Source organism: Crocodylus siamensis, unplaced genomic scaffold (genome assembly GCF_052110815.1).
Source record: "Crocodylus siamensis isolate JL-2025a unplaced genomic scaffold, ASM5211081v1 HiC_scaffold_412, whole genome shotgun sequence".
Taxonomy (NCBI): Eukaryota; Metazoa; Chordata; order Crocodylia; family Crocodylidae; genus Crocodylus; species Crocodylus siamensis.
The window spans coordinates 2,689-26,351 of NW_028324822.1; the positions used below are offsets into that span (position 1 = coordinate 2,689).

General features: G+C 51.2%; 1 protein-coding gene across 1 annotated transcript; it reads right to left on the reverse strand.

The window, feature by feature from the left end:
* Nucleotides 1-993: 993 nt before the first annotated feature.
* LOC149851705 (scavenger receptor cysteine-rich domain-containing protein SCART1-like) lies at nucleotides 994-23,251 on the reverse strand (the record flags this gene model as incomplete). The annotated part of the gene is made up of 12 exons (XM_090030476.1): nucleotides 994-1,118; nucleotides 3,073-3,222; nucleotides 9,170-9,259; nucleotides 9,880-9,963; nucleotides 11,151-11,246; nucleotides 11,922-12,059; nucleotides 13,208-13,243; nucleotides 16,611-16,925; nucleotides 18,886-19,203; nucleotides 20,634-20,939; nucleotides 21,458-21,775; nucleotides 23,232-23,251. Coding segments are annotated over 12 exons (1,996 nt in total), but the record flags the coding sequence as incomplete, so codon positions are not given.
* Between the last annotated feature and the right edge of the window lie 412 nt (nucleotides 23,252-23,663).

Genomic DNA, 23,663 nt, shown 5'->3' on the forward strand with positions numbered 1-23,663 from the left:
GTACCCCCGGTTGACAATGCCTGCTTTATAGCATTAGTGCAGCAATTGTCTATGGGGTTGCTACATCCTCTTATTACCCCTCACTGCCTTGTGTTCTGGATGCCGGTACCTGCAATATGGATCCAACAATCTCAAAGCTCTTAGACTGCAGAAAGAAGCTACTCTTCCCTTGATCGGAGCAGGAGCTCAGTATTGAAGTCTCCACTGAGCAGCTTGTTTGGTCATATTCAGTGTATGGAAAATTACCCAGGTCATCCTCTAGCACTGTTCTTTCTCTGTCAGCTTTGCAAGAAATACTTAAAGCTTATTCATAGCCCTGGTCAGGCACTCCCTGGAATGACCAGATCCAGTAATCATGGGGGGTGGGTGACCCCCCATTGTGAGCTGGATGGCACAGAGGTCTCCCACAATGCTGTCAGACAGATTAATGGTCTTGGCCTCAGCAGGCTCTGTGTTTTGTGTTACATGAGTGTCTGCTCACAGCCCAAGTCCACCAGAACAGCAGCCGGGTGCATCTCCGCTATCACTGTGGTGGTTACTCAAGATGGGGTCATTCTGCTCCAGAGTGACGTTTTGCATGCCAAATTGTTCTGACAATAATTGACAATAATCATGGAGGGAGGAGACCCAGGGAAGTGTGACATCTCTGAGGGAGATAGCTGATGGACTTCATGAGAGAAGCGGCAACTCTGAACTTAATAACAAAAATGTTTTATTTTAAGAAAAGATTAGATTTATCATAAAGCGTAAAACCCAGAACATGCCTAGAGAGCCTGAGAAGTGCAAAATGAAAAGGCAAGTTACAGCTCCTTCCTTGGTCACATTTAGAGATCTGGGCCAATACAAAAAAACCTGTTCAAACAGTGAGTCACAATAGTTTTAGGTGCGGTTGCCCCTTTGGCTACTATGGCTGAGTGTGTATTTTGGACAGAAGGCTGCTGATCATCCAACATTTACATTCCCACGGGATATCGTCTCAACACAAATCCATTCTTAGGGTGATGACACAGAGCTGCCGTCTTCAACATCATCATAACCCGTGTCTCCAGGAAGAGGGGCTGTGTCATCTTGCACAGCCTCAAAGATTCCTTCACTTTTAACCCAGGACATGCTCCATTCTGAAAAATATCAACAGAAACAAATTTCAGAGAATAAGTTTTACTATGATCCCACACACATTCACATACCCTGTGTGCAGCCAACAGCATGCGCTGCCACTGGTCTTGCATTTCTTCTTCTAACTGAGACCAGACACGTTTCCATTCTTACTCTGTAGGTTTGCAAGGGCTACGCTTATATTCTTTGCAGCACAGATACTCAGATTCAGGACGAGGATCAGAGAATTCCTGACATCTTTTGGGCAATGCAGGCAACTCTTCTGGGCAATGGAGGATCAGGGCTTCAGTCCATTAGGAGGAAGAGGGCCTGGGACACAACTCTTAGAGTTAATCTGGGAGTGCTCGAAATACCAGACAGCTATGAAAGAGTTGGGTGGCAGTGGCATCAGGTCCTTCCCTTCCTGAAAACAGCAACTTGGGTTCAGAAGCACACCTGGTCAGGGATAGGGCTAAGGATGGATGCAAGTGAAGAACACCCTTACTCTCATCAATTCCTGTCGACTTGAACACTGACTTTGGTGGGGCACCCTTTGGAGGCTCCTAATTCTCTTCAGGGACTGTGTAAGAAGCCTATGCACTGATCTAGGTTTATCTGAATTTCACATACCCGGTTATTAATCAGAAGGTGAGGAACTAAGGGGTTGGCTTCCTTCTTCTCAATGATGGGGTCACATTGTCTTACGACTATATCTGTAGCCCTAGGGAGTCATCGTGCCGGAAGGAAACCGAAGAGAGGAGGGCTCCCTATACCACAATGTATCTCAAGAGCAAGGACATGTACCGTGGAAGACATTGCAAGTCTCACACAAAGCAGATTCACAGTTTATTCTGATTTATTTCACAGAACTGTATATTCCATCCCACGACAACTCCCTGCAGGTTGTAAGCCAGTAGCTTAGCACTTGGAAGCGGAGTTCAAAGGGCTCTTATGCCAGGTACTGACATGTCTCTGGTCAGCCTCTCTCAGGCTGGCTACTTTAAACTTTTGCTTTAAGCTTTTCCAATCTTTGGTTTCTGTATTTGAGCCCTAAAGTTAACCCTGTTTCATGTCCTGAAGTTTCCTTCTGCAGTAATAAGGGCTGGAAAGCAGACTGATCTTTAAAGGGAAACAGCACTTTTCTTGTGATCATTTTTTTCCAGGAGCTGAAGATTTTGAAAGACCTCATGTCATGAGACAAGTACCCCGGTGGCATACCCCAGGGCTTGGAAATTGGCCCAGTGATGTTTAATATGTTCATCAATGACCTGGATGAGGGGGTGAAAAGCCCACTGGCCAAATTTACAGACAACCCCAAGATATGGGGTTGTGTGGACACCCCCGCTGATAGGCTGCAGATAAGCAGACCTAGACAGACAGGCATGTTGGGTAAAAGGGAACCAAATGGGGCTCAACACAGAGAAATGCAAAGTGCTGCATCTGGGAAGGCAGGACCCCCAGCACACCTACAGCCTGGGCACCGCTAACCTGACCAGCACTACAAATGAAAGGGATCTGGGGGTAGCAATAGACCCCAGCATGAACATGAGCCAGCAATGCGATGCAGTAGCCACTGGGGCCAATAAAACTCTGGCATGCATCAATCGATGCATCTCCAGTAAATCCAAAGAAGTGATTCTCCCACTTGACTCAACATTGGTGCAGGCGCACCTGGAGTATTGCGTCCAGTTCTGGGCACCGCACTACAACAACTTTATGGTAAAGCTCAAGAGAGCCCAGAGAAGCACCACCCGCATGATCAGGGACTTGCATGGCAAGCCATATGAGGAGAGACGGAGGGATCTTGGACTCTTCAGACTGGACGGTCATTTGGCTGGGGTCGTCTGAGCCCAGATGTCTTTCCTGCTCGTGCAGGGGGCTGGACCCGATGATCCTTCGGGTCCCTTCCAGCCCTGTGATTCTACGATTCTAAGCAGCGATGTTGTGAGCACTGGACACACGGCCCTTCCCTCTCACCTGCCTGTGAGTCCCTGCGGGTCTGTGCGTTCTTGTCTCTTTCTGCTGGGACACCAGTGAGTCCAGAGTCAGGGAAATGTGCAAGGTCAGGAACTTCTCCAGCTTCATCATAACCATCTTCAGTGACACCTCCAGCCAGGGCAAGGGCCTCTGCAACAGAGAAAGGAATCACTGGACATGGCAGTTCCTGCTACCAGAAGAGAGAAATACATGACCTGAAAGGGACAAAAAGCTGAGGGGCTTCCACTGCCCACAGCCATGTGGCAATGAGAGACCACAACATCCACCACACACTCAGTGTCACAGGATTGTCACATAGGTCAAAGACAGAAGCACGTTTCAAAGTATAGATGTGCTGTTATGCTGTAGGAAGGAGCCAAATGCAGCAGCTCTGCTGGCAGCTGAGGAAGGTGTGGGAGATCAAAATGAGGAGGTCAGGCCTGAGGACGAAATTCTCAATGCACGTTGAGCGCAAGTTTATTAATCTTTGTGCATTAACTGCAGCTCGCCCTGACATATAAGTGTTTGTTTCAGTACTTGTGTGCACTTTGGGTGATGCTCTCTTATTTCCTGGTCGTCTAGGGGCACTTTTACATGTGCTCCAGAGTGGAAGTGGGGAGACACTTTAATTAGAGTGGCTCCAAGCACGGCTGTATATAAAGCACTGCTGCATCTCTTACATCAGCATCCCTGCACTTAAAAATGGCAGTGGGGTGCTTGAACTAAAACTCATTTCGACAAGCTTGAGTTCAAGTGTTGCCACCACCATTTTTAACCATGGAGACTGATGCATGAGACCCAGGAGGCTGCTGGAGTGTGGGAATTGTCATGCTCCTGCAGACCTGAATAATCACATCTGCAGCCTCTGCACTTGTGTATAGGTGCCAGAAGTGTCCATTTGTGCTGCCTATGGGACATTCTGGCACTTATGCACCTAGGGGAAATCTATTGGTGGGCATACGGACTTGCCCGCATGGAAACTTACATAGTGATGGGGACTTGGCATGTGGACCAAGAGGCATAGTGCTTACTTGCACTAATTATAATTACAAGTCTAGGCACTGAAATGAAGTCATTCAAAGCCCAGGACAACTAGACTTCATGTCAGGCACACAAAAGGGATAATGTGTCCCTGCTCCCCATAGCTCAGTGGTGAGGACACTTAGTAGGGAAGGCAGAGATTCTGTGTTTTAACCTTCTTCCATACAGGGGAATAACCTAACACCTCCCAGTCTGAGCCTTTTTTATCTTCTGCAGTGCTCCTTTAAAAGCAGAGCATGCCTGTAGATGCGCAGAGATGTTCCTCCAACATGCTGTAATTAATTAAGTCTGCTGGAGCATGTTAATTAGTGTGTTCCAATAGTCCCTACATCTCATGTATTCAGTGTCCCTGTGCTTCAAAGTGCTGGTGGGGTGCTTTAACTGAAGCTCATCAAACAAGCTTTAGTTAAGCAGCACCATCATCATTTTGAAGCGCAGGATGCTGAATACACAAGACAAGACGATGTAGGAACTTTAATTAGAGAGGTTATTGGAGTTCTGCTCTAAATAAAGTGCCCCCACCCACCCCAGAGCACGTGTAAAGATGCACTGAGTTACTAGCATTATTTGTGTTGCAGCAGCTCAGCATCAGACAACAGCGGCTAGCAGCACTGACCTTCTAAAGGGTACCCTTCTTGCTAGCAAGAGGGATTTCAGATTCAGAATACCTTTTTCTTTGAAGCTCTTTCATTTTCTTATATTCACTGGTTCAGTCTTTTGAATTCTATAATTATATTGGATAGGATTACTGTAGAATTTTATTTATATAGGAAGCAAAATACATTTATATTTTATTTTCATACATTCAGAGCTTTGCAACATGCATTATAGAATGTATATAGGGACAAAGCCATATTTCTGTTTGCTTTTATACATTTCTTATTTGCACCACACACCCACCTACACTCTTGCACTCATACTTTTGAATGTATACAAAGGCTAAGCCATATACTTGCTGTTTAACATTTCTTATTTGCATCACACACACACCCAATAGCACCACCACCAACCTTGCACCTACAGTTTTCAAGTTATACAGGGGCTAAGCCATATACTTGCTGTTTTGTTTCACGTTTCTTATTGGCATCACCCCCCGACTAGTACCACCAATGCTGTTGCCCCGACACTTTGAAATGTATACAGGGGCTAAGCCATATTTCCTTTCCATTTAACATTTTTTATTTGAACCAGACACCTACATTTTTAAATTTCTATAGGAACGCGAATACATTTATATATTTGATTTAAAGGAAGACATGAAATGCACCATGAAGCCTGGTGGAAAGGCAGGTGGCCACACTGACCAGCCTTCGAGGAGGACCGTAAGAGTGGGTAGTGGGAGAGGTGTAAGTTCCACCCTGCCACCAAACTGGGATGCAGCCTCTTTCCTCCAGCTAAAAGGGATGAGGCTGCTACAAGCAGCAAGGACAGGGGAGCAGTGCCACTGCCACTGCCTGTGCCAAGGCTGCGTCCCCTCCACGTGAACCAACCATAACCCCCACCCCCTACCACCATGGCGGCAACAACAAGCAGCATCACCAGCACCAGCACAGCAGCCTACTCCACCCCTATTTCCCTTCCCATGCTGAGCCTTCCAGTGCCAGAGGAGGAGCTGGTGCTGGAGCTGGATCCCTCACAGGGCACTGGTGTGACCAGTCAGGCCATCGGTGGGCTCTCCTTCAAGCTGAGATGATGGATGAGTCCCATACAGCAACAGAGATAATGGGGACCATGAACCGCTTGGTGCAGGGGTTTCTCGCTGGGCAGAGTGAGCTCACACACAGGTTCATGGTCACCAACAATGGGGCCAATATTTATCATAGAATCACAGAATCAATGAGTGGGAAGGGACCTAGACAGATCATCTAGTCCGACCTCCTGCCATGGGCAGGAAGGAGCACTGGGGGTGGCAGGGGTCATAAGACCCCAGCCAGGTGCCTGTCCAGTCTCCTCTTGAAGGTTTCCAGGGAAGGTGAGAGCACCACCTCTCTGGGAAGCCTATTCCAGGCTCTGGCCACCCTTACAGTGAAGTAGTTCTTCCTAATATCTAACCTAAACCTATCCTCCCTCAGCTTGTGGCCATTGTTCCTGGTGACCCCAAGGGGGGCCCTGGTAAACAGACTTTCCCTGAGTCCCTGCTGGTGGCCCCTGATAAAGTTGTAGGCAGCCACAAGATCCCCCCTCAGTTTCCTCTTGCAGAGACTGAAGAGATTCAGGTCCCTCAACCTCTCCTCATAGGGCTGGCCACGGAGGTCCTCAACCATACAAGTGGCCCTCCTCTGGACCCTCTCCAGGTTCTCCACGTCCCTCCTGAAGTGCGGTGCCCAGAACTGGACACAGTACTCCAGCTGCGGCCTGACCAGAGCCACATAGAAGGGGAGGAACACCTCCCTGGACCTGTTAGTGATGCTCCTGTTGATGTATGACAGGGTGCGGTTGGCTCTGCCTATTGCTTCATCGCATTGGCGACTCATATTCATCCTGGAGTCAATCCTGACTCCAAGATCCCTCTCTGCCTCTGTGCTGTCGAGAGGGTCAGCCCCTAACCTATAACCATAATGCTGGTTCCCTCTCCCCAGGTGCAGCACCCTGCACTTGTCCTTGTTGAACCGCATCCTGTTCAGATCCGCCCACTTCTCCAACCTATCCAGGTCTGCCTGGATGCGGTCCCTGCCTGCCAGTGTATTCACTTTACCCCACAGCTTGGTGTCATCAGCGAACTTGAACAGGGTGCTCTCCATACCCTCGTCCAGGTCGCTAATGAAGATGTTGAAGAGCACCGGTCCAAGGACCGAGCCCTGGGGGACTCCACTGCCCACACCCTCCCAGGTAGATTTCGACCCGTCCACCACCACCCTCTGGGTGCGCCCCGGAGCCAGTTTGCCACCCATGTGACCGTGTATTCATCAATGCCGCAGTCCCTCAGCTTGCCCACCAGAATTGGGTGGGACACTATGTCGAAGGCCTTCTCGAAGTCCAAGAAGATGACATCGACTTCCTCCTTCACATCTAAGCTCTTTGTTACCTGGTCATAGAAAGAGACCAGGTTGATGTCACAGGGGCACTTTGGTGCCCTGCTCCTATGAAGATATAAGGGCAGCTGCCAAGCTTCAGGGCAGTGCAGGTGTTGGTTGCTGGGGCAACCAGGCTGGTCAGATGACCAGAAGGGGGCAGGGCCTGGCCTTTATAAACAGCCAGGCTGAGGCCAGAGTTCAGTCCCCTCTGGTAGCCTGAGAAGCAGGAGCTCTGCTGCCGAGCAGAACTGAGCAGAGCAGAGCCGAGCCGAGCCATGCAGAGCAGCCTGACTGCCTGAGCGTCTGCATGTTGGCACGGGGTGGAGAGAACCCTGACAGAGAGGTAGTGAAAGAGGGCCAGGGTGGCCCAGAATTTGTGTTATAGTCCGGAGGCTTATTTTGTGTTATAGCCAGTGGGCTCATGGCTTTATGTTTATTGTTTCATTATTCGTGTAACACCGGAGGACCGGGTGAGGCTATCAGGGGTTGGAGGAGGCCTCAGGGGAACTCCCCAATAGCGTGGGGGTTCCTGGTGCCCTGTAAGGGCACAGCGAGCGGTGCTGGGGAAGGCACACCAGTTTGGCACCGGGGTGGTGCTGCGGTTGGGGGTGTCTTGACCCCACCCCCGTGTGGGGGCGATATCGGGACAGGCCCCAGTGTGGGTGCTGGCAAAAGCCCAGTGGGGCATAGGGCCAAGAAGGCGGGTCTGGGAGCCAGGTAAGGCTGAGGCTGCCTGAGCCCCAGTTTGGAGAAGCCCAGTGGGCGTAGCCCCTGGAAGGGGTCTGGGGCCAGGTAAGGCTAAGGCTGCCTGAGCCCCAGCGCAGGAAGCGCGCAGCATGAGCCCGAGTGTGGGTGACCGCGGGAAGCGTGCGAGACGAGGCCCAAGTGCGGGCGGGACTGCGGGAAGCACGCAGCACAGCCCGAGTGCAGGTGACCGCGGGATGCCCGGGAGACAGGCCCCAGTGGGGCACTGCTTGTAAGAGAGAAGCCCCTGGAGAAGGCGTGTAGTGAGAGAAGCCCCTGGAGAGGGCACGTACAAGATCAGAGAGCCCGGTGAGGGGGAACATTTGGGCAGAGGCCTTTGAGAGGGACTCTACAGAAAGAACATTGGCAGGATAACGTCCAAAGGAGTTGTGATGCTACAGGGGAGGTTGGAGGCACGCGTAGCCCATAGGGCTGGGGTGCACCAGGTCACTCCTTACAGAATAGGGGACAGGATAAACGTAGCACTGGGTCCAAGGGGACAGCAAGACGTGGCGGGCGAGAACGAGGGTGCTGGATCACCTACTTGGCACGGTAGGGGGTGCTAGAGAGATCACGGCCGCTCCTAGACCCCGCTCCATGACAGTTGGTCAGGCAGGATCGGCCTTGCATGAACCCGTGTTGGTTACACCTCAACATCACTTCCCTTGCAGGGCTCTCACAAATGTGGCCCTTGATAATTTTTTCGAAGAACTTCCCCAGGTTAAAAGTGAGGCTGACTGGCCTGTAGTTGCCAGGCTCTTCCTTCCTCCCCTTCTTGAAAATAGGGACCACATTGGCCCTTTTCCAGTCCTCAGGGACTTGGCCCAAGCACCAGGAGTCCTCGAACAGCCGTGCCAATGGCTCCACAATGACACCAGCCAATTCCCTCAGCTGGAACTGCATTTCATTTCAAATGTTGTTTCGACTCAAAACCTCTGCTCCATTTCATTTCATGAAAACAGTTTCTCTGGTTTGATGCTCTTTTGATGTTTCACGCATAGGCTATAATGGGGAAGCTCAAAACATCTCATACCTTTGTCCTTTACGGCCTTATTTGGATGAAACTTGCAGGAATGGTAGACTTTTCTGAGGCCATGAAGGCTGCCAAGATTCAAGGAGATAGGTGCAGGAGTTTTGGGGAAAATGTACCTCAAAGTCTTGAAAGCAAAATTCAGGTTGCGTGTGTGTGAAACCTCAGCCGCTCTCAGGAACATACTCAGAAAGCGTACTCTTTTCCTCTAAAATGGAAGTCTCACAGCAGACTCACGTTGTCTCTGTGGTATGGATTTGCTCCTCACCTTTACCGTCTGGAGGCACGGGGCTGTCACTCCGTTCAGGCTCCTCCACACTGTCGTAATCCTGCTGGAAATCGCCAGGGGAAGTTTCCTCTGCAAGAACAAACACCGCCCTCAGCTTCCCTTGGACTTGTCCGTTTCTCCAGAGTGCTCCGAGTTCCCAGGAAACCCTGCTGCCCTGGACCTACGGCTCTTGGCTGTGGAGTGCAAGGTTCCTCTCCGAGTGCTCCAAGTGAAAAGGGAAAAGTCATGGGCAATGGTAGAAGAGGACTTAGTCCAGCTTCAGTTCTTGCTTAATAATCAAGGATACAGCCCTGCCCAAGTGCATCCCATACTGTTGGGATCACGTGTTTTATTTGCCAGGATCTGCGCAGGATCTTGTGCAGACTGGAATGTAACTTGGGCTCTGTGCTCATGGCAGGGTGGCAGGGGACAAACATTTTGGCCATTAATGTGGATTTGCTCAGTGATAGACTCCTCAATGCTGAGCACATTATTCCTTGGGCCGTTCCCTTCCCGTTACTCATACACAAGGAGTGTCTGGATCTGACTACCTATTCCCATCAAGAAGTTCTCACAGAAAACTTTGAATGCTTTGTTAAATATGAACCAGTCACATTTGTACTGGACCATAACATAGAGGACATCCCCAGGAAACGCATTCTCCCCCTAGCTCTGGGGCACCATCTCTAGGCTCTTCTTCACCGCATTACCTTGCACTGATCCAGGACCATGTCCATCCTTGCTGTCCCCAGTGTAATACTGCAGCTTCATCACAGAGTCTTCTGAGTAGGAGACTGGAGGGTGAGAGACAGTTTGTTATCCGCCTGGGGAGGAGGGAGCCCTGCAGAGCAGAGCAGTGGCTTCGGTGGGAAAAGGAGTCAGATGCCCCATGACCCGATGCTCCTAGAGTTGACCTTTCCTGACCGTACAGAGGTCTGCTCCCAGGCTGCAGCGTGGGCAGGGGGAGAGGAACACTGCCTAGAGCTGGGACAAGTGGAGCGTGTGCTGACAGGAAACTCATTTCCAGCGCTCCTGTAACAGGTTGTTCTCACCCCAGGCCCAGCACCCACAGCCTTCCAGGGCTCACAGGACTGCAGAGATTTGGGTCAGCATGGGAAGTGCCTCAGGGCTTTGTTATGCATTAGTGTTAGGTGGCTCAGGGAGCTCTTAACCCTCAGACTGTCTACACATTAAAACATATAAACTACTTGTAAGCACCCTTAGATATCTTTAGTTTACACCACTCCAGGGCAGGTTAATCTGTGATCTGTGTTACCCAGTCCATGTTTCCTGAATGTGAGGCCATTACCCAGAGGGAAGACACCCAAGTTACACAGATCCAGCACCTGGGGACATTTCGTGGCCAGGCAGGTTGCAGGGCACAGGCTAGTCCAGGAGGGAGAGCTAGAGGGTGTGAAGTGGGGAGCAAGGTAGGGGGCCACATCCAGGTCCCCATAAAATGGGGCTTCCCTCCTGGGGCCAGCTCCCTGTGACCTAGGGCTATCCAATCTCAAAGCCAATCCCAATTCATTAAAGCCTGAGACTTTCTTTAATTTACTTACTCTTTATTTATTTTTAAATTCTTCTTATTCCTTCTTTTACTCCTTTTAGCAGCTTTAGTGGCTGGCTGAGTTCATTTCACTATCCAGGACAAAGCCACCATTCCCATCCACTGCCTCTCTACCTGCCTTTTCACTCCCTGTCATTGAACGCTCCCACTTCTAGCCTCACGCTCCTGCCAACATGAACCGATCTCTCCAGCCCACCTTCACGGAGAGCGGGCGTAGGAGCCTGTCTTCGCTCGCCACCCCTCTAGTGGCAACTCTCAGTTCTGCAAGTTGGGGACAGGCAGAAAAGGGTTTTAACACAAAAGTTTAACTACTAACTACACTGACACTGATCAACCTTTGAGAAACTTAAAGTGTAATGTGTTCCCAAACCCTACAATACTTGCTGTGTGTTGGCAATGGGGCACACAGACCTGAGCGACCGAACGTCTCGAGCTTCTCCCTCATCAGGTTATAATCAATCTCCTCATACACAGCGTCAGTTAAGGGGCCCGAGTATCTCCCGGAGGCTGAAAACAAATGGCAGGTTTTACACAGGGTCATGGAAACAGGAAGTGTTAAGACAGGAAATGTTAAGGGGTCCTCCAGCCTTTCCCTTTGGAGCTCAGCTCAGCCCTACAGCACACTTCTACGGCCTTGTCCAATGTAAAGAAAAATATCCAATGTGGCACTGACCAAGCCTATTCAAAAGCTTCCCTCTGGAAACCATTACATGGGCTACTCCCCTGTTACAAAATCTTGTCATATACTCAGCCTAAATCTTTCCTATTTACTACTACCATAAGACTCTGACCATTCCCCAATTTCACGTAGTGGAAAACTCTAAATATATTCACACATCCACCCACACACCCAGAGCACACATGCACCCACCTGCAAAATGCAAACATTGACACTGGGTTCTACTGAAAGTTATAAACTGGAGGTTGCAATAAGGGGGGAATTGCCCCCCCTCATTCTGCCAAGTATAAGAAGTTTTCCCCCCACCTTTACTTTTCTACCTTTTGTTTTTCTCTGCTCCTTTCTCTTTTTTTGCCAGCTGATTTCCTAATATTTCCTTTCCTCATAGTATCCATCTCACTGATCTCTTTCTTCATGAACTCTTCCACAAGTGGCCCTCCCCTCACCTGAAGCTCCCCCGCTGTTGCAGAGGCTTTTTTCCATGGTGAGACTAATGGACTCACCTCTGCGCAGTGCCCTGGTGCTTCGCACCTGTCCCCCCAGCACGATCAGGACCAGGCAGAGAAGGGCCCCCAGGACAATGCAGATGACCACGGGCACCATGTCTCTCCCCGCTGTCGGAGATGGGCGCTGAGGTGGTTCTGGAAGAAAAGGAACATGCAACAGGCAGAGGCCTCTGTGAGAAGCAGGAGGGCATAGGGGAGAGCTGCAGCCTCTAATTTAACCTCCCATGGCATCAAGTTCAGTGCTGAAACATAGGCAGTTTGTCATGGGGGCAGCTGTGCTAGGAGCCACTGGACAGGAATGGCTCCTGCTCAGCACCCACTGCAGCTCCCACCCCACGTAACAGTTTTGGTGGACCCCTCACTCCAGGAGGTGGAGCTCATTCTTGCAGGGTAGAAACAGATATTGTCTTTGTGCCCCCAGAAAAATGTTTATAACAGTGCAGAGGTCAAGCCAACAGATGTCCATAGCCCTTGCTGCACCACAAAGACCCCCAAATTGTAGCCACAGCATCACTGAGCAGAGCTTCATGGTGGCAGAAATCTTTTTGGTTTATGGTGGGAAAGCGTGTGCAGTTTCCCAGTGTGGGGGGTGCCCAGGGCAGGCACTCCAGAGGCTTCAGTGGCTTGATCTTCTTTACCCCAGTAGTTCCTGTTTCAGGGTGCACAGCATCAGGGCCCTGAAGCTTGGTGTACACCTCCTGGGCATCCCCACATGGAGTCTCTGGTCACCCACAGATGCTGCGTTGAAGTGCAAGAGCTGAGACCCACAAGCAGCCGATTGGCAGGCTCAGGCACTGGAGCACACCAGAGTTGACTTTCACCACTTCAAAAGATGCACCTTGAGATCCCTGGAGTGTGTCACCATAAGCGGAGGAAGCCCAGGCTCTGTGCTTAGCCACATGCCCAGGGAATCCCTGAGGCACGTCTCTAAGCAAGGAAAGCCGTGGTTACCCACTTACAGAGATGAAACCCAGAGTCTGTCTGTGGTACGTATCTGCAAGTGGGAAACCCTGGTTTTCCCCACTGAGAAATACATGCCCCGGGGAATCTCTAAGGCACTTCTGTGTCAGGAGGGAACGTGTTGCCCCTGCCCTGTGCAGGGCAACAGGTAACATGCGCTTCACTCAGTGAAGTAGATCAGCTGTGTTGGGACATATCCCATCACATGAAATCTGCTTTTTGTTGTGACTTCTGTTTATAGCCTCAGGATGGAGTTTACAGCTCATCACCCGGGGACCCCAGCACCAGTGAAATGTAACCCCTGTGACAGCAAGGCATCTTACCTGTTCTCTCTGGGGATGCAGTAGCCTCGGTGTTATCTGCAAGGAAAGGAAGAAGGAGAGGGGCAGTCTGGAGGAGGGGGAGATGGCAGGTTTGTTACCAGGAGAACGCCCCTGTGAGAGTCTTGGTGGGAATCTCGGAGGTGGAGACCTGGTGACCAAGAGGGGACGTGGGGCCTAGTGGGCATCACTGCCTCATTTCTGGATTTGTTGTCAGCAGACAGGGAGCAGGTGGGCAGGGTTTTCTTTTCAAAAGCCCTCTCAGGAGCACTGGGCAGGTCCTGTAGATGTAGCCTCTGTGCCGGCACACCTCACCTGCACGTCACTTCTACCTCGCGTCTCCTGCTGGGAAAACTGAGAGCAAACCAGCGAGGCCTGCTCCAGGGTGGGGCAGGTTTGCTTTAATGAGAGCAGCCATTTTGAATCATAGGGATGCTGAATACAGGTGATGTGGAGGCTGCTGGAGTGTGTTAATTAGCATGCTGCATCAGACTCAATGAATAAAGTGTGCTTCAAGATGTGCTAATTAACACACGCCAGAGCAGGAGTAGGGCATGCGTGTAGGTGCCCAGACACTTTTAGCTTAAGTGTCCCAGAGGATAATGGCTTCAAAGCCACAAATCTTGGGTTTTCCAGGTCTACCAAGAAGACAGAGCATCTGTCTCAAAAGGGGGAAACAAATGTACGAGTATCCTTGAGCTGATACAGAGTGGAGGCAGAACAAGATCAAGAACCAAATGTTGGAACCAGCCAAACAACATCTACACTCATAGTTAAGAGGACCCCAAGATGCTAGGTTACATCCTACTACTTACTAACACCATTGGCACACAATAAACACCCAGCCTGTGCACAAGTGCACTGTGTCAAGGACAAGGTGAGGTCAGTGGAGACAGTGGTGAGCAAGAACCGCCCCATGCATCTCTCTCATGGGGCAGGGTTATATCATATGCTGTTTAAAGCTGTCATTGTCTTTCATGTCTCTCATTATATAAATATGAATTTAAATGTGTTTAACATATGGTGGGTGTGCAACTTTCCTGCAGTTCAATGCCAGCTGTGTTGCTCCATGGCAGTGGTTTTCATTCTTTTTACAGTTAAGCTACCCTTCCTTTCAGTCGAGACACCCTCTATGGTGTTGGTGAATAGAGTGGCACCTTATATCAAAAGCTCGTTTATTTACTACAATGCTAACCTCCTTGTGGAGGGGCTATGCACTGCATCTGATGCACCAGCCCATCAGGGACAAGCCCACGCCTGCACTTACCTTCTCACACCTGCTTATCTCTTCAAATGTCACAGCACCCTCCAAGGCTACTGTGGCAGCTCAAGGTGCCCCAGATCCCTGGTGGAGAAACCCTGATCTATGGACACCTGAGGCACTGTACTTCAGCCTGTGGCTGGTAACTGCAATCCCTTACAAAGAGATTTGAATGTAAAGATTTTTACTTCAGAACCAACCACATGGACAGCCTATAGACCAAAATGATGTCCTTTGATTTGGCCTGAAAAATAGACTTCAGATCTCACACCAACTTTGACATGCACACCCCTTCTACGTGCATGCGTGTGTGTACACACAGAGGTGTTCATATAAACAGAGATGGGAAATTTGTATCTAATAGCCACACACATGCACACAGGACTCTGTGAATGAGAGAATAAGAAACTTTTCTGTCGTTTTGGGGAATATAGAACTGTCTATACTGAAAAGGAAATATTTCTATCATAGAACTTCAGTGAATCAAACATATAATGCAGGCATGTGTGCATACATGTACAAGTACACCCATGTATGCTATCATACGTTTGTGGGCAAGACATTTCATCATTACCAGTACACTTGATATGGGTCTCTTCTCCCCGATTAGCACATGACAGGGGGCTCCATGGCTTCGATGGACACTGCCAAAGGGAGTTGTGATGCTCAAGGCACCGAACATGATCCAACCATGTGTGGCCAGAACCTGCTCCATATGTAAAGTCTTCAGCAATGTCGCCTTCATCTCCACAGCCCAGCTGTTTGCATACAATTGTCGCAGTGACTGAAGTCATCTGATTGGAGCAAATGCTTCCCCATGATCCATTGTAGAAAATCTCCAATCGCCCAGCACAGTCACCGCCGTTCACCAGCCTCAGATCCATGAATTCTGGAAGGAAATGCACAAGAAGGAGGTCCAGCTGTCAGATTTGATACAAACGGGAGTGAACCCCAGAGAGCACTGACAGTCCTGGGCACTGCTGGAGATAAGTACTGCACACAGTAACTCCAAGGATCAGTGACTCTTTTGAGGCACTGCCAGGGAATTAGAAATACAAGGGTCACTTATGGAAAGTCACCATTTCTCAACATATAGAAGCTAGAAATAGCAGCACTATGGCCAATGCTGGTCTGTGATGGATTAAAATGTGGAGGCTCAGCTGCCTCTGTGGAGGAAAAGGAGATTAAAGAGGTTTGCTGGGCTGGGTAGGCCCTACCCTGCAGCCAATCCAGGCCTGCAGGAGTGATTTAAAAGAAAGCCAGTCTCATAGAGGGGATGACTCTATTCTGATGTGCCCTGGCTCCTGGTCAGATGTCCACCGAGACACAAGCTAGGGATTTAATTCCCAGGTCAGTGCCGTTTCTAACAGTAGGGATGGCCAAGTGTTTTCTCCCACACCCCTATCTAGGAACTAATGAGTAACACCATTATGATGAGGTCTGACAGGCCCTGTGCACTCAGATGTATATGTGCTGCAGAGAATAGCTCCAAGGATCAGTGAGTCTTTTGAGGCAGTGCCAGGCAATTAGAAATACAAGGTTCACCTGTGGAAAGTGGCCATTTCCTAACATTTACATGTGACAGTGCTCTTTCTAACACTAGAGAAGGCCAATGATTTCTCCCAGACCTGCCCGTAGGAACAGATGAGTAGCACTATTGTGCATTATTGTGCTCCTGGAGCGCTTTGATTAAAGCCCATCTTAGGAGCCAGTCTAATTAAAATACCCACAGCATCTCATGTGTCAGCGTCCCTGCTCTTGAAAATGGTAGTGGGGTGCTTTAAAGCTACTTCAATGAGCTTTAGTTAAAGTGCCCTTGCTGCCATTTTGAAGAACAGGGACACGGAGACATGAGATGTGGAGGCTGCTGGAGGCAGGCTAATTAGCACATTTCAGCAAACTTGATTCACCGAGTCTGCTCCAATGTGCTATAATTACAGCATATCAGAGCAGCCTCCATGCATGTCTACAGACACCCATGATGACTATGTATGTAGTTAAGTGACCCTGGTATGAAAGGAGGAAGAAGAGAGTCTGAGACAGCCATGGAGAGGTCCCTAGCATCCTTAGCTCTCTCCTCCAATATTAGTCTCCCTCTCTTATAACCTTGGTACCCAGTTTCAAAAGAACAGTCACAGAGCAAACCTGAGCAGAGCACTCCTGCATCCTCCTTGTGTCTGCAGTCGTGCTGCCCCCAGCCCCTGGAAGGGCACTCCCAGAGCTCGGATTCATTCCCAGAGCAGGTCACCTCATCCAGCCAGATCTGTCCTGAGCCTTCCCCGTAATGAGCGGAGGCAGCTGCCTCGATGGCGTGTCCACATCCCAGCTGTTTGCACACAACATTGGAGTCTGTTTGGTCCCAGGAATCATCACAGACAGTCCCCCAGGTGCCCTGGTAGTAAATCTCCACTCTCCCAGCGCAGCGACCTGCCCCATTCACCAGTCTGATCTGCCTGCTTCCTGCAAGGAGAAATCTTAGCCTTTAATGGGTAAAGGTGAAGCAAAGTGAGAAGTTTATCTTCAAATCAGTGTTGACCCTGCATGGATTGAAACACGAATGGTTTGGGAATCAGAGAAGACAAGCGATGTGTAGATTAAGGGAATGACAGAGCCTCTTAAAGAGTCTCTGATTTCCATCATGTAAGAAAAGGACCTACTCCTGAATGTCTTATTCAGCACAACAACCCTGACCAGTGGGTGAGATTTAGTGATAGCAATGAGGGTCTCCTGAGCATGCCCTTCCTTTCAAACAGGTTTTAGATCTGAATTGTCAACATTGTCTGGGAAGATCACTATCAGTTAGGACAATTACCACAAAAGCCACAGGCTTTGTTTCTACTGATGGAAAATAATTGAGGAAACAGAGTGCTGGAGAAAACAGCTCTGGCAGCCTTTTGTCTTACTGGGCCAGGGGGCCTGAGTGGGGCTGTCACTGCAGGAGGAGAGAAGGCTGCAAGTAGCCTTAGCTGGGAAAGCAGGTAGCCCTTAGGCTCAGGAAGGGAACAGCTGGAGAGGCTGCAGTGGTCAGGGCTTAGGGGGCACAACTAGCCAATGCCCGAGAGCAGGCAGGCAGTGGGGACCTGTAAGGCATCCAGTAAGAGATCCCAAGCAGGAAGGCTGCAGGGAGTGCTGGCTGGACTGGGAAGCTGCTTTGAGGTACCGGTAAGGCACTCTTGCTGGGGCAGGATACAGCCCAGGTTACTGGAAGGCTCTTTCATATAGCCAGCAAATTATGGTTTATTTTGGGACCCATCACAGGGTTTGTTTTGTGGGATAAGCAGGGGGCTTGCTTTTTGTGGTAGTTAAAGCACGGGTTTGGATTTGGGACTACAGGGGTGGTTTTGGAGGTCCCATTAGTGCCCGAGGGGCATGTGTGGCTGCCTTGAGTGCTGTCAGGGGCCAGGATCGAGGCACTGATGAAACCAGAGGGCCAGGAGCTCTGGCAGGCTGGAGGCAGGAGCCACAGAGCCCAACATTGCCCTGTCCCTGCATCCCAAGGCACACTGAGCCCCAGCCCCCCGCTCCACAGCTGGTGGGGGCACAGGGTGCCTCAGTACAGGACCTCCAGGTGCTTCATCAGTGAATGCGAGTGCTGAGCCATGTGGAGAAAGGGGAGCACCAGCCCAGGGGTGTCTGCTCCCGTCTCGAGGCACACAGCCATAGAGCGGCTGGCTGGGGTGCAGGGTGCCTCAGTGCACAGGCTCCAACAGCTTGTGGAGAGGGGAAGCAGGGAGCCCTGGGCTGCCTGCTCCCATCTCCATGTGCCACTCCCTGGCTGGCTGGGGCACAGGCTGCCTCAGCGTGCAAACTGCCTTCCGGCTAGCCCCCATGCCAAGGCACATGGTCTGTCCTGCTGCAAAGCGCAGGGGCAGGGCATGCACTGTGGCACAATGTACTGGCACAAATTTGTGCTGCTACTATTTGTACTGCTGAAAACATGCTCTTGCATGTGCCGACATGGCCCTCGTGTCCAAAAGGTGGCCTTATTGCGGGATGAGTTTAACTGACCTGAGAAAGCAGCATGTGTTAGTGAGAGCCCCGACTCCTCTAGGGGCTTTGCCAGTACGACTATTTGGGCAGAAGCTATGGAGTGCAAAATACTGTTATTTTTTCTGCTATATAATACCTACATGTCAACTATGAGGGGGTTTCAGAAACTAATGGCTAAATGTGTACTCATGTTGTAAATCTGTGACAAAGCAGGGAACTACAGAGCAGCACACAAAATAACTGTATCTCAAAATTGCTGTTAGTTTCTGAAACACCTTTGTATCATTATGGCAGGGTCTGGAGCTGGGATCCATACCTATTTGCATTAGGATGACTTCACAGCACAAGGGGGGCGCAGCACAGGTTCTGGGATGGCCACATTTCTACTGCCCAGGGAAGAGAGGTTTGTAGGATTTTAAGGAGAAGTCACCTGAACAAACGACACCAACATCCTCAGCGATTCCTGCCTGCTCTGTCTCAGACAGGCTCGTGTTGCAGCGTGTCAGGTGAGACTCATTTCCCGCGCACTGCACACGTCTCAGCCCAACAAGGCCTGTCCGACGTTCAGACTTCACGGGGTTATAGGCTCTCTCTGCGTCTCCACACTGGAGCTGCCTGCACACCACGTTGGCGTCATTTATGTCCCACTCATCATCCAGGACTCTGCGCCACGCACCGCCGAGGGAAATCTCGACTCGCCCATCGCACCGGCTCTCGCCATTCAGCAGTCTGAGGGATTCAGAGTCACCTGGGCCCAGGAGAGATGGGAAATGCACTGATTATCCCACGATATATTATGTACCATGCTAGACTCAGGGAAGTACAGTCAGGGTGCCTCTACACGAGCAGGGAGGCTGCTCTGACACACTGTAATTACAGCACATCCGAGCAGATTTGATTAATTGAGTCTGCCGGAGTACTCTGTCATGTAGAGTAGAGCTGTTCTAGGAGGAGACACTGACTGCCCAGGCCACAGATTAAAGCACTCTCTGGGAAAGGGAAGACCCTAGTCTAGTGCATGCAGCGCTGAGACTTCAGCTGGGGTCTCCACCCCAGTTCAAGGCTCTCTCCAGAGCCCAGTGGATGTTACTGGGGTTCTCAGATGCTTTTTCTACAAGACATGTAAACAGCTCAGATCTGGTGCTGATCAGGAATGAAAGGAAATCCTGAAATCTTGTTTCACTTGTGTCACAACTGCCCTGGGTGCCTGCTCCTGCAAGGGGTGCACCAGGACGGGGCATGCAGCAGTCCAGCAACTAGTGCAGGAGTGGGCAAAATGGCAGATGTGGTCAGCAACTGGCCTCCATTTCCCAGCACCCCCTGCCTGCGTGGCTGTGGCAGGTTTCTATCCATTCCCCAGCAGCATCTGAACTGTGATAGCGCGGGGCCAGGGTTTCCATAGAGATCGGCTCCAGCAGCACAGCAGGGTGCGGGGATGCTGCAGGACTGGGCTGGGATCTTGCAGTGGTGACAGCGTGGTCTGGAGCTGGGGCAGAGCCGCAAGCTGTAGCCTGCATGCTCCAGGCAGGGGCACGCGGGCAGCACATCGTGGCTCTGCCCTGCATCCTTGCAGCGGTGACAGCCTGGTCCAGAGCCGGGGTGGAGCATGCAGGCTGCAGATTGCCCTGCTGCCCTGGCTCCGACCACGCTGCCACCCCTGCAAGATCCCAGTCTGGTCCTGGAGCAGCTCCCTGCCCCTCCCCCTGCCCTGCCAGCACTGCTGGGGGTGGTCTCTATGGAAACCCTGGCCCTGTGCTATCACAGTGGGGCTGCTGCTGGGGTCTCCATGGAAACCTGCCACAGCCACGCAGGCAGGGGCTGCTGGGAAATGGAGTCCACTGCCAGCCAGATCCAGCCCATGGCTGGGACTTTTCCTGCCCTTGACCTAAAGTGACCTTGAGGACGGAGCAACCTGCTGTGCAAAGTGAGAGGCAAGCGCTCCTGTTCATCTTGTTCAGTCTTAGTCTCCTTCACGGGGAATTGGGCTCCAAGCAGCAGGGAAAGTTGCTGAGGATCCTTCTGAGGATTTAGGCGTTTCCCAACTAATAACTATAATCTAACTAAATAATCCTGCCGTTTTGGTCTACTTCATCCTTCCCTGGTAGAGCCCTGATGTTCCCCCGAGGACCCCACCACGAGGAGTAGGTGTGACTAACTCTGTATCGCTCCTGCACTCACCCGAGCAAATCACGCCCGCATCACTGTCCTGTGAGCACCGAGAGGCCCCCAGCCTGGTAACAGGGCAGTGCCACAGATGGGCTTCAGTCCCATTACAGTGAAATGTGTCTTCCCAGACAGTGCCAGTTCCCTTCCCAAAATGCCCTCCTCGTGGAGCAGACACAGCGACGCCGCAGTCGAGCTGATGACAGAGGACATTGGCATCGGATAAATCCCAGCGTGAGTCGCAGAGGGTGCCCCAGACACCGAGCACCTGGACCTCCACTCTCCCCGAGCACCGGGTGCTGCCGTTCACCAGCCTGAACCCTGGGGGGAAGGGAGAGGGTGGGTAAGAGAGGAGATGAATAGCCCCCGTGCCCGTCTACACCAAGCATGTAGAGAAGGGAAAGGGAAGTTCATTCCTTCCTCCTTGTCCTGGATGCTTTTCGGTTTACCAGAATCTGATCCCAGTCATTATTCCCTATGCAGTTAGGATGTGGACAAGGGACCCATGTAGCACCCTCTAAAATAAGGTGTATTTTTATAATACTTCAGCAGCCGCAAAGTACCTTCCCAATGAGTCAGGATGTATCCTTGTGGTATTTTGAAGCCTAATCAGGGACAAGAGCACAGTGACCAAGATGTGAACTATCCCCGGTTACCCTTTATCATCAGGCAACCATGTGCAAACAAGCAATTTCTGTGGAGCTGCTGACATGCAGTGACCCCTGCCACCCACCTTGGTTTTCCTGCAAGGCAGCTGGTTGATTTTATAGCTTTGTTGTGATACATCCTCATCTAGAGCACACATGCATAGTAGTTTAGACATTATATTGAATACTTACTAGAGCATATGACACCAACATCATTTCCATGTGTACATGATTGATCTACGTATGGCGTTTTGGGGCAGTACACAAGGTGAGACTCATTCCCCACACACTGGAACTCTTCAGTCCAAACGGGCCCTTGTCCTTCTCCGAAGTGAGCTCCTCCTGGGGTGGATACAGCTGTCCCGCACTGCAACTGACTGCAGACAACACTGGCAGCCTGGAGATCAAAGTGGGAATCACAGATGCTTTCCCAGGTGTCTCCATGTTTCATCTCCACACGTCCTACACAAGTTCGAGGCCCTCCGACCAGACGGGCTTCACCAACATGACCTAGAACATGAACAAAGGCAGGAGTTTTCAAAGTGCTTGTTTAGACCTGGACACCCCTCCTTGAGAGGTCTTTTATTAAGAGCCCGTTGTCGGGGATGCTGCTGAGGCAGAGCAGTGCGGGCCCGGTGCTGGCAGGGGTCCGAGCAGGCCGGCCAGCCTGAGCCGAGGACCACAGCAGCCACACCTGCAGCAAACCGCAGCTCATAAAAGCTGCCCCAAGGTAGGAGCGACAGGCATATGGATTGGCTGCTGGAGCACCAGCTACCCATGTAGCACCAGCCTGGGCCCTGGGTCTGCAGGCCAGGCAGCAGTTTTGCTGGGGCAAGCCTCCTGGTGCCTAACTGCTTTGACCCTCTGCCTGGCACTGCCCGCCCTGCCTGGCACTGCCCACCCTGTTTTGTCATGATTTACCCGAAGAACTCAGTTGTGCCCTTGATGGGCTGTGCCCACATGTTTTAAAGGTGCACAGATAGGCCTGGTTTCTAACCCTGTTTTTCAGCTTATTTGTGGACTTCAGCTTTGCATTTCCCTGCGGTTCTGTTTCAGTCCCACCAGGCCTCCCTACCCTAGCAGGGTGCAGTTTTAGTGGTCATGCCCAGGACCTTGGGCCTCCTCCTTCCCCATAGCCCCAATCTCATACCTCCAAGTTCGTCCTGGCAGGGAATGAGCTCAGCAGGGACATGTGCTTCCCCTGCTGGGTGGTGATGCAGTTAGTGCCCCCTCCAGCTGAGAGCGGGGCATTACTTGGCTTTTCAAAACCTCCAAAAAGCAAATTGGTGCAGAGGGAGTGAGGAGGGTGGCACTCAGTCCATCTGCAGGTGGAGCTTGGGGAACCCCGGCAGTGGGACTTTCACCTTTAGGAACACCAGCTGCTCCACCAGTGTAGGATCCAAGCAGGTGTGGTGGGTGTCACAACATCCCCAGCAATGCTGGACACCCCCTCGCTTGGAACACTGGTGGTGGACAGGACAGGTGTTGCTGGGGAACCATGGCCAGATCCTGCCACATCTGCCTGTGCTTTGCCCAGGAGGCCAAGGTGAGGGGGGACACATTCCAGTGGCTCCACATCCTCAGTGAGATAGGTAGCCACCGGAGCCTCAGTGCTACTTGCCCAAGGCTGTCTAGTGCATTTGCACCTCAGCATTGAAGCCATGCCCATGGCCACTATAGCAGGGCGGCGGTGCCCTCCTTGTATGAGGCATGCAGGAAGTGCTTGAGGGGGGAAGCTGTGTAAGGCAGGGCCACAGTTAGCCTTGCATTTCACATCTGACATCTGGAGCATCCGGGGTAGTGATCACGCCTACCTCTCCCTCACGGGCCACTGGTGCAATCAGTCAGGCCTTCAGTGGGCTCTACTGCAAGCTGAGGTGATGGATGAGTCCCACACGGAGAAGGAGATCATAGGGGCCATGAACCGCATGGTGCAGGGGTGGCTCGTTGGGCAGGCCAAGCTCACCTGCAGGTTCATGGTCACTGCTAAAGCGGACAAAAAGAGAGAAGGAGAGAAAGGAGGTAAAGGTCTGGGCAGGGCTGAGAGGAAGAGTCCCAGCCCAAAAGAGAGACAAGGTACAGATATGGGAGAGATGAAACTCCAGGGCCTCAGAAATAGAAGTGGAAGGGCTGGAACAAGCCCTTCTAGAAAAAGCAAGCTCTGCTGGTCTAAAATGCACTGGGATACCTTTGCAGGAACAGTCTGTACTTTCAGTTGGACTGGAAAAGCCTTCAAAGTACTGCCCTGACCTTGCCCAGGAACTCCATGCACCTCTGAGTGCTGGGGGTTACTGTGACTCTGGGCTCCTGAGGCAGCCCCACCATGTCAGTCCCCCAGATTCATAGATTATAGAGTCGGAAGAGACCACAAAAGATCATTGTGTACAACCCCCTGCCC